The 13328-nt window shown below is 32.8% G+C and overlaps 1 protein-coding gene across 30 annotated transcripts in view; it reads left to right on the forward strand.

The window, feature by feature from the left end:
• Window positions 1-13328, forward strand: part of KCNMA1 (potassium calcium-activated channel subfamily M alpha 1) — a 470776-nt gene that overhangs the window by 367978 nt on the left and 89470 nt on the right. For all 30 annotated transcript variants that reach the window (XM_032191476.1, XM_032191474.1, XM_032191475.1 and 27 more), the window contains 2 exons: window positions 572-658; window positions 4180-4256. In XM_032191476.1, coding sequence (XP_032047367.1) covers window positions 572-658; window positions 4180-4256 — 164 coding nt within the window. The remainder of the gene's footprint in view (window positions 1-571; window positions 659-4179; window positions 4257-13328) is intronic.

The following is a 13328-nucleotide window of genomic DNA, read 5'->3' on the forward strand; positions in this document are numbered from 1 at the left end:
CGTGACTGGTTGTCTTGTACCATTCCCCTTGAGTGTATGTGTATTTATTATTTTAAGCAATAACGTTGTATGTCCAGATAGGGGTCCCATTAACATTCTATTTCACTAGAAATTGGCAAAAATTTGCATAGAAGGGTTTAGCTTCATAAATGACTTTTTGTGTTGTTATCGAGTGGTGGTTGCTGGTTCTTTTCACAATATTTTGAATTTTTCACCACTTTTTATGGCAGAGCAAGAGAGCTGAAAAGCTCAGCTTCACACATCCTATTTCTGAGAGGCTTTGTTATATTGCACAGTATGCATTTCATGCAAAAACATATAAATAGAGATGTAAACACTTGAATGGTGTGATTTGGGGGAAAAGCATGTGGATGTCTCAAATTTATGTTTTTGTTAAAGCAATGGCATGTGGAAAATGTTATTTGATTGGAAATTTCAAGGAAGAATGGCTTAAAATTTCCTGGCAGCCTTTCCTATCTAGTGGGTCCCCTATAATAGAATAAAATAAAGATATTTTTGAATATTCAGTTAAAAGTAATTTTGTTGTTGTTGTTTTTGTTTCATCGAACAGCATATTAATCAATCCTGGAAACCATGTCAAGATTCAAGAAGGTACCTTAGGATTCTTCATTGCAAGTGATGCCAAAGAAGTAAAAAGGTAATTCACAAATTTTTGTTTTAAAATTTAATATACAGGGTTTTTTTGTTTGTTTGTTTTGTTTTTCTTATAAATACCTCAACTAATTTTCATTCTAACATGTTGGAAGATTCTCAGGGAAAATTGAACTGACACATTCATGAAACAATTTTTTTATTTTTTTATTTTTTTTTTACTCTAGTGCTAAGTATCAAGAAGTGAAATAATTTTACAACAAATGTGAAAAAAAAAATAATTCAAAGTCCTACTGGAAAGTGTAAAATATTTTGATCTGGTTTCTCTGTAAGTTAATTTGTCTCAGTGGAGTTACTCTCAGACAGAACTGGGTTGACAGTTTTTTCCAAGTTTCAGGTTTAGAGTAGTTCTTATTTATATACAGACTATCAGATATTTGATGTGAGCAAGCTGTTGTATTTATTCGGTAATTGCATTAGCATAATAATATTTACGTTCTTGTCATTTTTCTTGGATGGAACTACATATTCTCTGTTCACATAATCATAAATCAAACTAGAACAGTATAATGTATTCAACCATTGTAGAGAATTTCGCTGGTTCAGTGTATTTGGATGTTTTAGATTTGTGTTAGATGAAAAAGAGTTTTATGGTATTGTGTTTAGGACAAAACATATGAACTCTGGTCTATTATGATTATAAGATGCTTTGAAGGAATAAAATAGCAATGTGAGAAAATAGTTTTTAAAATAAATAATTATTTGATGTCTATCCATAGGATTGAAAAAAGATAAAATACTAAATGATAATGTTTACTTAGTCCTAAACTTTGTATAATTAACATGAAATTAATATTTAAGTAATGCATGTTTGTTATAAATATTTAAAGAAAGTCAAAACATCAAAATAGTGAAATCACTAAGAACTTGAATTATATTTTTGTTGGAAGAGTTAAGATGGTGTTTGTCTAGATGAAAAATACAAAAGAGCACAGCAAGGCCTCTGTCCTCTCACTTTTCAAGCACCATCTTTGCACCTAGTGTGGCCTCAGGCACACTGCCTTTCAGCGTTCTTTTCTTCACTTTCACTTTTTTACGTTTAAATATCAGTCTACATGCTCCTATATTGAGGTATTAGGTGTTTGTAAATTACCTGACATATCATTTTTATGGCCGGTTGACTGTTATTAATATGTTTAGGGAAAATTTGCACATCATTCATCAGGCATGTTTTATCTAATTGCAAGCTGAATAGGAATTCCCACTTCTGCATGGCTTTTAGCAGAAGGCTTTGTTTAGAAATATGCCACCTCCCTTCAGACATTCCTTAGCTGTTCTATGCAAAACAAATCATTATCAGATGTGCTTCAACTAAAAAAAAAAAAAATTTTAATATGAAAATTGTTGATTTCAACCTTTGGAGCTATGAATCAAAGTCAGGAAAATGTTCGAGATTTTTTTTTTTTTTTCTTCAGGAAGAATATTTATTTTTTCTTAAGGTCAATAAGATGAAAATAAACAAGTTATATACCTGAAATTCAAATTATTATGGGTTTGTGTTATATATTACTGGAGAAATTGCAGCTCCTTTAGGCTATTTTAAAATTACTAGTCATATATTCAAACAATGAAATATGCTATTATTCATCTTGCTAGAATTATTTTTGCATTTTAGAATAATAGATTCTTATTAGAAACAATTATAGATTCTTATTAGAAACAATTATACCTATTATAATAGATTCTTATTAGAAACAATTATACCTAGGCAAACAAGTTCGTGTAAAATCTTGAGTGTTTAAATATCATACAAAGAACATTATCCTTCTTTATCTGCTTACATTTTAGTTCTAACATCAGAACTACACTTAATTCAGCCCAATTATATAGAGGAATGATTTTATTACAGCAGTTACTTCAGGCATTTGCTCTTTCCACATTGAAGTGGAAAAACTCCTTAGGACATTTGTTCCTTAGTGGACTTTATAAACATGCTGTAGAAATAACCTCAGTCCAAGCGAGGTCAGGAGACTGTATGAGGGAATATCTGTGATAGTTGATTCTTGTTTGGTACTGGGAACTACGTTTTAAGTGGAAAAAAAATAAAAATTATATATATAAAAAAAAAAAAAAAAAACCATAGAATTTGTAGACAGTTTTCTTCTCTTTCCTTATGTCGTTGCTCACACACTCATGGTGTGAAAAATATTTAATTCTCATTTGCTTATAGGTAGTAATTGTCTATTTTGTGAAAGGTGAACATTTTGAAGGCCAGAACCTTACTGCAACAAAGTATGCACATGCTCAGAAAGGGTTCTTTCATTTTATGTTTTGAGTCTTGGAAAGACTAAGACAATTTAACAGCTAGGAAGGGTAAATTTTCTGGAAGTCTCAGAGAAACTAAGTCTGCTACATTGAAGACTTACGAAACATTAGAACATCACGAAACATCAGAACATTACGAAACATCAGAAACATTAATAGCATTTAATGAAGTCTTGTTGCAAATTTCAATTTGTATTTTTTGGTCAATACCTCATATACTGGACCTGCCATCTTTGTCCTGCACTAAATCTTCTGTAATTCAGAGATGTGAAATATCTTAGATAAATTTGTGACTATGTGAATTAGGTAACTAGTTGTGTTTGTGTTTACACAGAGACTGTGTATTTATTGTTTATTTTTATTTTTATGCTTTTGGCTGTAGATTTTTCTGTTTCAATGACCTCTCTAGTGTTGTAGCAATCCAACCATCCTAAGTCAATGAGCAGTAAAAAAAAAAAAAAAAGGTTATGTGGAGACCTGGACTGTTCACTTTAATAATTGCATTTTTTTTTTATTTTGACTTTCTATTTGACTTGCTTGACTTTTCAAAACTGGTATGATTCTGCTCTAATATCAAAGAAAAAAATCTAGTCTTAATCTAAACTAATGCTAGTTCTTTCATTTATTATTCCTTTAGAAATTAACTAATTTTGGGTGGATTTTCTTTCTTTTAATTTATTTTTTGTATTTCTTGCAAATGGTGTGTCTGTTGCTGTTGTCACATTGATCACATTACAATCTCTTATTTTATATAAAAGTATGTCCTACTTATGACTGGGCTGAAAAATTGGCCCAGGATACTAGATGGTCTTGAAAAAAAAAAAAAAGTATATCTGATAAGAACAGAGAATACATTAAATATTTTTCTCTATATATATATGTTTACTGATACATATATACACACACACACTCTCACTCAGCAAAATTCAGTGGATGCTCTTCTCTAAGATGAAAGACAACTGCACTGATACACTGTGTCACAATTATCATCCCTTCTCCCAATTATTTTAAAAAATTACTTTAAAAAGTACATGAAAAGAAACACAAATTTGGAGTCTTATGTTTGAATGTAATGGTCTTGCAGCAAATATTTCCTACTTTAAATGTCTAAAACTTCAGAGATTAAAGGAAATTAGTGCTGGCATGTTTCATTAATTTGGCACTGCAACAAGAGGAAATGTGGGACTAATTTCATTTGTATGGATTAAGAAATGTGTCAGTTCTTCCATTCTGTCTCTCTAGGGCATTTTTTTACTGCAAGGCCTGTCATGATGACATCACAGATCCCAAAAGAATAAAAAAATGTGGCTGCAAACGGCGTAAGTAATATTTCTATCAATCCCTTCCTCTTCTTTCCTTGAACAGTTCAGCCTTGAAGAATATCTGTACATGCATTTACATGTTTTACACGGTGGTATAGAAAAGATAAAAAAGTATATTTCACAACAAAATAATAAGTGCATTTGCATTTTGGAAATAATTTTATTAAATTTCACACCAGTCACACCTGTTTCCATATAAAAAAGTCCATTAGCATCCAAAACAGACAAAAGTTAAATTAAACCAAGATAGATCTGATTTGGAGGCTTCTGAATTAAGAATGAGCTAACAGTGAGGCTCTCATTCATACCATGCAGTAATCCAGTAATTTCAATAGTTTTCTGTAAAGAGCTTTTGTTTTCCTTGCTGAACACAATTCTGCAAAAGATTAATCTAGGGATTAATATTTCATATTGTAACAGTTGAAATAAACTATTATTGAAATAAATTATTGTTACTGTTGAAGTGAGGGATTATCTGAAAGAAATAAAATATTGGTGCCTTAAATATCTGCTCTCAATAGATTCCATAGCTCTAATGCTAACATTTGTTTTAGTAAGGTTCTTAAGTCTGCTGTTTAAATTCTTTGGAAAATTGTGTGTGAAGTAATAATTGAGCTTGGAAATTTAAATCAGACTTTGCATTTGTATATTTATAACTATGTAGACATTAGTATTTTATCTATACATACTTTTAAAAGATGTTTTGCAGAAATTGTCACAACGTAGTTTGGGACACAGTTGGGTTTGACCCATGCGTATTTGTACTATTGAAATCTAAAGGGTTTAGGGATCCTTTTCTCAATTGGTGTGTGAATATGTGCGTTCCATGATTTTCTGTTATGAAAAAGATCATAGACTACAAAAGCACTGATTAGTCAAAATGAAATATCTCAAAAGAGTTTGATCACAACTATTCTACCTGTACTTTTAGGAGGAGGAAAACAAAGAAACAAACAAAACTGTCTTATTTATTGATCCAGTCACCTCATCATCATTGCACTCTCTTGGAAAAACAAAAACAAAAACAAAACAAAACAAAACAAAAAACTAAAATGGACTTTATCTACCTTTAAGGGCCATTTGAAACTGATGAATTCTAAATAAACTCTTCTCCCAGAAAATAGGAGCATGGAACAAAGTAATATAATTGAGAAAAAACAGCTGAGGAACTGACAGAAAATGGGATTTTTATCCCAGTAGCCACAAGGAGAGTAAAGCACATGGAAAGCGTGCCTGATGTGAAAGGAATGTATGCATTGCCTAACATATTTCAAAAAAATAAAAAAATAAAAAAAAAATGCCAAACATATCGTTCAAGAACAGTTTATCCATGTGAGAACGTGACCTTGGAACTGCTGCCAAAGCCAGTGTGAGTGCTGAGCAAGTTCTGGTAAAGCAAGTTACAGATGCCTTAGAGTGCCTGTAACTCACAAAGCCAATCTTTTTTTCCAAATTACCCAATGCTTAAGAAGGAGAAATATGTTACCTGTTAAATTTTGTCCAATGCTGACCACACACACACACAAAAACAAACAAACAAAACAAAACAAAAAAAAACCTGAAGATTGTCATTTTAATGGGAGATCTATATATTGGAAGAAGCTGGAAAACACAGTACAAACTACAGGAGTGTGAACATTCATGTAACCTTAGTGCTAGGAAATCAGCAAGGAAACAGAGGATCCTGTCCCCCAGCCAATGTTATGGCTCTATTTTCAATAGCAGGCCAAGGACAGGTGAGAGTGACAGCTTCTGTGTGCGACACTAGAAAATGTCCCAGAAGGAAGGGTCACATGTATCAGTGTATCAGTTCAATAAGTGAAGGGATGTTGCCAAGATGTAGAAGAAAAATGATGGGGTGATGGGGTTAGGCTGAGGCTGAGAAAGGAGGCTGTCAGAGCTGCTGCAGTGAGCACTGAGCACAAAGGAGGGTGAGAAAGGAGAAGAAGAAAAAAAAAAAAAAAAAAAAAGACAGCAAAATCTTAAATTTCTCTTTTGTTGTCATTTCACCTTTATCCCCCATCTGCCCCATTGCCTTTCCCCTTCCCTCCCGCCTCCCCCCCTCTCCCCCCCCACACCCAGGCATACAGTTGAGGACATCATGATATTTGGCAACTTTCAGCACAGCTTTCAGAATAGCTTCCACTTAGTGGAATGTTCACAACTATTAGGAATAATATAATTGTTTTGCTTTCAAATTACTGTTAATCAGAAAAAAAAAAAGAAAATCAACAGTAATTAGTGATTTTTGGTGATCTTGAGATCCCTTTCATGGGATTGGATTTATTTTTTTAAAGGTAAGTCTTTAGTGCAGTCTATTATTCAAGTAAGATGCCTTAGTTTTAGCTTTCAAATCACTATCACTTTTGAAAATCTTCACTATGTTATCCATCTATAAGCTATACAAATTGTTGGTCTTAAAAATGCAGTCTAACCAAAACAAAGCATAAATTATGAAAACTCTTTCCCTACTGAATTAAGAAACTGTCAACTGCTCTGTCAACAGCTAATCTGTCAATGTGATTTTCAAAAGACATTGTGAATAATCACACATGCATATATATAGTCCTATATGATAAATATATATAAATTAGTGAACAACATAGCAATTAGAGACAGCTGAATGTGGAAAAATGTGTAAGATGAAAGGTTTTATGTAAAAATATTGGCACATTCAGGTGAATTATATGTGAAAGAATATCTTCTTTAAATGGAAATCCGAATTATTGTGGCTTTAATTAATGCAGCTTCCTGTGACACTTGAAAACCACATTCTTTAATAATGCATCTGAGGTTGCACATCAATTTAGATGCTGTCTGAATGTTAGCTTGTGGTATTGTTGGGGTCTAAACGTGAGTCTGACCTACATAGCCAGTTGTCCAAAACTGTTAGACCTAATATTAATAATTCAGGGCAGATCGGTACGTTTCCACAAGGCCAGGGATAATTAAAGTAACCTTGCTTTCCTTTTGCAGTTTCTTCCATCCCTCCTTCTCCTTACCCATCCCTGTCCCTGAATAACATATGAGTGCTGATGTCACGTTGTACAGAGCAATGCTTGTGTGGAAATTTTATTCACAGATTGTTAATATATTTTCAGAATGCTTTCAGTTTCTTTCCAATTCCATTTAACTGTAGTTTTTTCTCAAGGGGCCAAATACATGTATATATTTAGATAAAATGAAGCCATGTTGGGATGAAAACTCTAAAGTGGATGACCTACTCCTCCTGTTTGTTTCCTTCTGTGCAACAGCTGTGGTCTAATTCTGCATATATTTTTTCCAGTGACAGTGCTTGCTGTGAACCATGGGGGTTGAACCCCAGAGGGGACATATCATGTGTACATTGATGTGTTTGAAGAAATTTCTTGTAATCTATGACAATTGACAAACTTTTGATTTATTTTTCCTCTTGCTGCCTTGGAACACGGCCCCTACTATATTTTAACTGCACACTGATAGTGATCTATTGTGAGTAAAAATGGGTTCCCTGTAGCCCAGAGTGCGGTCCAACCTGTCTTTCTCTAGCAGAGAGTATTTTTGTTCAGTATTTTGGTTCTTTTCTTTATTTATGTTGCATGTAGCAGTGACGTCATACCCACAAGTTTCTCATCGTTTACACCCACGGAGATTAGGGTGACGTTGAAGAAAATACAGCAGTTTTCCCCTTTTCCACTTTTTTGTCCTTTTTTTCAGAACCTGCTCTTTTATCCCTATTTGAAAGTGAGATCTAGGCAGTGGCATTTCCTTGAAATGATTCTAGAGATCTCTCATGAATTTGCAGGGCTATCGGTTAGGCTGGGGTAATAGCACTATAGCACTGTTTGCCCATTTAAACTGAATTCGTTGTCAGATACGTTTTAGATATATATATTTTTTGTATTTTGTCTTTTCAATTGCATAGTTGACACAATGGACAACACAGCAGTCTTATACTGTCCTTATCTAACTCCCTTCTCCCCACTGACAAAAATCAGGGAGGTAGGAGGAAAGCCAGACAGTGAATTAATATGTTTAATATATAAACCCAAAACTATCCTCAACAACAAACAAGGTACAGTGATTATTTTCCCCAGCTATAACAGTTTTGCTTGCTGTGAAAATACATGAGTAGAGAGCCACATTGTTTTTTCAAGTTTTTACAACTGTAAAGTGTTATATTATTATTATTATTATTATATATAGGATATGAAATTTATAGACCACTTCATGTTAAACTGAGTCATACCACTTCAAAATATACAGAATCTATGGAGGCTCTTGTCAGTCACTTTTAGTGTGCAAGGTGCTAATAATTTAAATAGATAAAACATGGAAAGAATTAGTTCCCTAGGAATACAAACACTGCAAAAAATATATTGGTTATAGGTAGTGTTGGCTTGATTTTTCAAACAGCAAGAGGGATCAAATATTCATAGCTGCAATGAAACATTACTGTACCAGGTTGAGGGTGCTAATGATACTATACAACCACAGCTATTCTAAATAAGTGAGGCTACGAGATTTTTTCACCATTTCACCATATATTATGAATTTGTTTTTGATAACACTTAAGATTTTAATCCCGATTGTGATATTTTTCCCCTCTCAGCTGTACACACTGTAGGGTCTTGAAAAGAATACAGGAAAAGTTGATGCCCCTGGAGTTGCATGATAGAGCATTGGCCATCTTGTAATTATGATGGCCTTCATTATGATAATCATTAATCACTTTTTTTTAAACTGTGAATTGTGCTGCCATTACTACACTAAAGAATTAAGATCCCATTGTAATAGAAATTATTCATATATAGAACAGAAATTTCTCCAAGTATCTATTGCTAGCCAAGAGAATGATACAGCAGAAAGACAGGGAACTCAGAAAAGCAGATTGTCAGGACAGTATAGTAAGAATCAATAAACCAAAAAAGAAACAAATTGCTATGGATAAAATAATGCATCCAATTGACCTAGAGGCAAAACAGTGGTGGTAATTTGGATTTATTTACTGCAATGTATGTATTTTAAATTCATTTTAAAAAACTGCAATAAAATAATTCATTTAAAATAATTCATTTTAAAATAATTTTAAAATAATAAATTGAGGTCTTTCTGGACCACATAAACTCAGATAAACTAGTTTAAATAATAATAAATAATCAATCAAAAAAGCTCTTCATGCTAGAAGAGTATTAAAAAAAAAAAAAAAAAAAAGTTCATGCATGTTTGGCTTTTCTTTACTTCTCCCAAATCCCCAATAGCTTCAGTTTGCCTAGAAATGCAACTAGCTTTGGGAGTACATTGGCTGAGAGTCTTTATGGCAATGAAGGAAAGTTCATGAAGATAATTGAATATTAAAATGAATTGGTCTATAAATACAGCATTACTTCTTTTAGCTACTAAAATGGGGCAGAATGTCCACTGTTTCTACAGTTTTGACAAAGAACAGTAATATGCTGTAATATGAATTACAGCAAACAACTAACCAATTGCCTTTAATTAGAAAAATTGTAAGATTAGTGAACAGCTGAGTAGGTGGTCTTGAAGTTATTCTGTAAAACTTAAATAGTGGAGAGAGAGCTTTGCCTGTTGTGGTAAGAGATAAATTATCACAAACAAATTAAGTTATGTTGCTGTATTTTTCAGAAAACAAATTTTTCTGGGCAAAGTCCATTCAATATTTTAGTCTCATGTTAACCAACATCCCTCAAAGCGATTAAATCAGTCTGGTCTTCCTTTAACGCTGTTGTTATTTTGCTTTTAGTGTGGGTTATGAGAACTTGATGAATTGAAATGACATTGCATGACATGCATTTCAATTCTTAAGTGTAGTGGGACCCTTTTTTAACCATTTGCTAGTCAAGCAAGCTACAGTTCAGATTCGTAACCAGCTGTTGTCTCATGGAGATCCACTAGATGTCCTCGTAGATCTACTTTTTGTTACCATTGAGGTCACAAGGAAAACTGCTGTAGTGATGGGTGGAATGCTAGGATTGGGTAGCCTGTAAAGTTCAAAACAAAACAGGAAAAAAAAAAAAAAAAAGGCGCCAAGATAAAGGGATACTTTGTTCTAACTTTTTTTTTTTTTTTTTTTTTTTTTTTTTTTTTTTTTTTTTTTAAGGAGCTGTTCCATGACATCTTAGATAGAGAATAATCTGCAGCTTCCTTTGCTTATTTTTGCAGCTGGAAATATTTCCCATTACTGTTTGTGAGCACTAAGTAACATTTCAGATCCAGATAATCTAGAAATTTTGACTGGACTTTTTTGAGTTTTTGACATCAGAAAGCAAGGTATTGCTAGAAGTGTAGACATCAAAGGCACATTCCTTCCTCATTAGAATAGGAAGGCTATTGCCTTTTCAAAAAAACTGCAACAAAAAGTTTTTAAAGTATTTATTTGCTTTTATAAATAACTCAACAATTTTACTTTCCTTTTGTTCTTACAAAATCAGAAAATGTCTCTGGTTCATATATGCCTTGTTTTGTCAGTAAATTATTATATTAGTCTAATTTCTGTTTGCATGATTACATCCCCTGATACTTTTACAAATGCTAGGGGATTGTTATCATACTAAATAGAAGGATCTCTTCCTTTTTATCCATTTATTGTTCAATTGGAAATAGGGAATTAATGTCCTTTATGTCTCAATTTAATTTTTTACTAACAAATAACAGTTTTATTGAACATCCATAACATTTCTATGAATAGAAATTAGATTATTCTTACGCGGGTACTACAGGTGTCAAATGAACTTAACACCCACCCATAAGCTGTTCTTAAGGTCCCCCTGTCTCTCTGATGATTCCCATTTTTTGTTAATGTTTATGGAAGTTTAATAGGAAATGGTATGTTTGTGGCTTGTACCATTTGAAATCATTTCTGTCTTGTCTTTGATCTTGTCACTAGCCATCCCTAATAATAACCCATGTTTTGTTTTATTTAAAAGAAAATAAATATTGTATTTGGTATGAATGTAACAATGACTGTTTAAAAGGAATGAAGAGTAACAGCATGTTTTTTTTATTACTTTTTTAATTTTACAAAATGTATTGCTCTGATATGCAGTTGCTTATATATTGATCAAAAGCCTTATAGCAAGTGGTATCTGCTACTTACATTTTCAGGTTCGAGCCTGTTTCCTGCATGTTAATGATGTGAAATGTTAAAATGATGCATGATCTCCAGAACAACTGATAATACTAGTTAAAAACAGTCCCTGAAAGGGCATTACTTTTGAGAAGCACCATGGATTCCTTCCCCAATTGAACAGAAGTGCTTAAATTCCCAACTTCATTGGTTTAAGTCTTATGAAAATGGTACAAAAAGTTTTCCTTCCCAACCGTGTTTGTCCTTAAGAATAATTTATTTTGATTTTAATAAATATGTCCTATCCTATTATTGACTGTTGACAAGTAATGGCTACAATGACAAGTAATGGCTACAAGTAAATGAAAACCAGGGACTGTTACTAACCAATGACATAGCAGTTGAGAATTTCTGCTCAGTGTTTTGCTTACAGCATTTGATTAGAAAAAGTCTTTCAAAACAGCTGTAATTAAAACAAAATGGGCCTTCTTTTTCCCTCACCTACTGTTAGTGTGTCTCACAAATGCTCTTTATTTTTTTTTTTTCATTTCCTTGAAGTGAAAATAACAAAATAGGCATGATGGAAACACTTCCACATTTTTGGTAACTTTTTTTCTCTGCCCAACTTTTCAATTTTAAAGAATATGTTGGGAAAAGTTAGAGAGAGGGAAACTATGAGAAAACAAATGCTGTTTTGAATTTTCTATGTAGTTTGAATGTGTATGCATCAAAAGCTTCAGTGGAAACCTTCTAACTAAAAGCCAAGCTATGAGGAATGATGTACCATGCAATGAACAAGCCTGATGCTGCATGATGACTTTCTGAACAGCTCTAAGATAACTCTACTAGGATGCTGAAAGAACATGGCAGTAGTGATGTGAGCAAAGTTTTAGAGGAATGGAGTCGCTGCTGAAGAGATCACTCATCCATCTCCCTCAATGCCTGTTTTCCACAATCATAATGTTACCCTTGCTTGACAAATATACTGTATGGCAAGTCATCAAGGCCTTAGAACAGGACTTGACCCATTTGAGCAATTTCAATCCCTCTTCCCTGTTGACTGTAGCATTAAAAAACTGGAAAAAGAAAAGAGAGAAATCATTACAAATTTAATGTTACTGCTATAATACAAAAAAAAAAAAAAAAAAAAAAAAAAAAAAAAAAAAAGGAAAAAAGACATCCTAAACTGAAGGTACAGGCTAGAGAAACATTACCTTTTTCTTGCATTTGCTTTTAAGGTTTTGTTTTTGCCTGTTGGTGTTCTGTTTTGTTTTTAGTATAATTGAGTCAGTTCAATCTAAACCATTACCAAAAGTGTTGGTTCAGTGCAACATGTGAAACAATTTAAGTGGCCTTTGCAGTTCTTGAGAATTAAACTTACTTGTGATTGAGGTAACATACAAAATTGAGTGATGGTAATTACATCTACATTTATAAAATAGCATTCTGTTATAAAATGGGATTCTAGAAATACATAACAATAAGACCGTCCTTCCCATGACTAAAGAACATAAATTTTCTATTCCAACCTGGCGATTCTTTTGGAATCAATGCCTAATTCTTCATCCAGTTATTTGGTTCTTGATGTGCCTTTCAATCCAGTTGCATTGTCCAGACTCAGTACTCCTCAGGGTAAAAAGCGTGCCAGTGATTGGTTCAGCATGTTTCAGTGGACCAATGCTCTGTGTGCTTTTGGTGATGCCTTATTTGTGAACTGATTTTAATGTCAAGCATATTTGCCATTATTAGTTGTGTCTGTTATATCGGCAAATTTTGGTATTCTGTCAAGAGTTAATTTGAATTCCTGAAGATATAATGTAAATGAAGTCAATTTTTCAGAAAATTTTATGCACATCTTGTAAGTCTCCAGTAATATGTAATTTATTGCAATAAAGGCGTTCCCTGGCACAGTTTAATACAAAACAATTATCAGCATATGTTTGAGGATAAATTTATTTATATACATGTGTGTATGTGTATACATGTATATGTGTGAGTGTGTG

Source organism: Aythya fuligula, chromosome 7 (assembly GCF_009819795.1).
Source record: "Aythya fuligula isolate bAytFul2 chromosome 7, bAytFul2.pri, whole genome shotgun sequence".
In the NCBI taxonomy this organism is placed as follows: Eukaryota; Metazoa; Chordata; class Aves; order Anseriformes; family Anatidae; genus Aythya; species Aythya fuligula.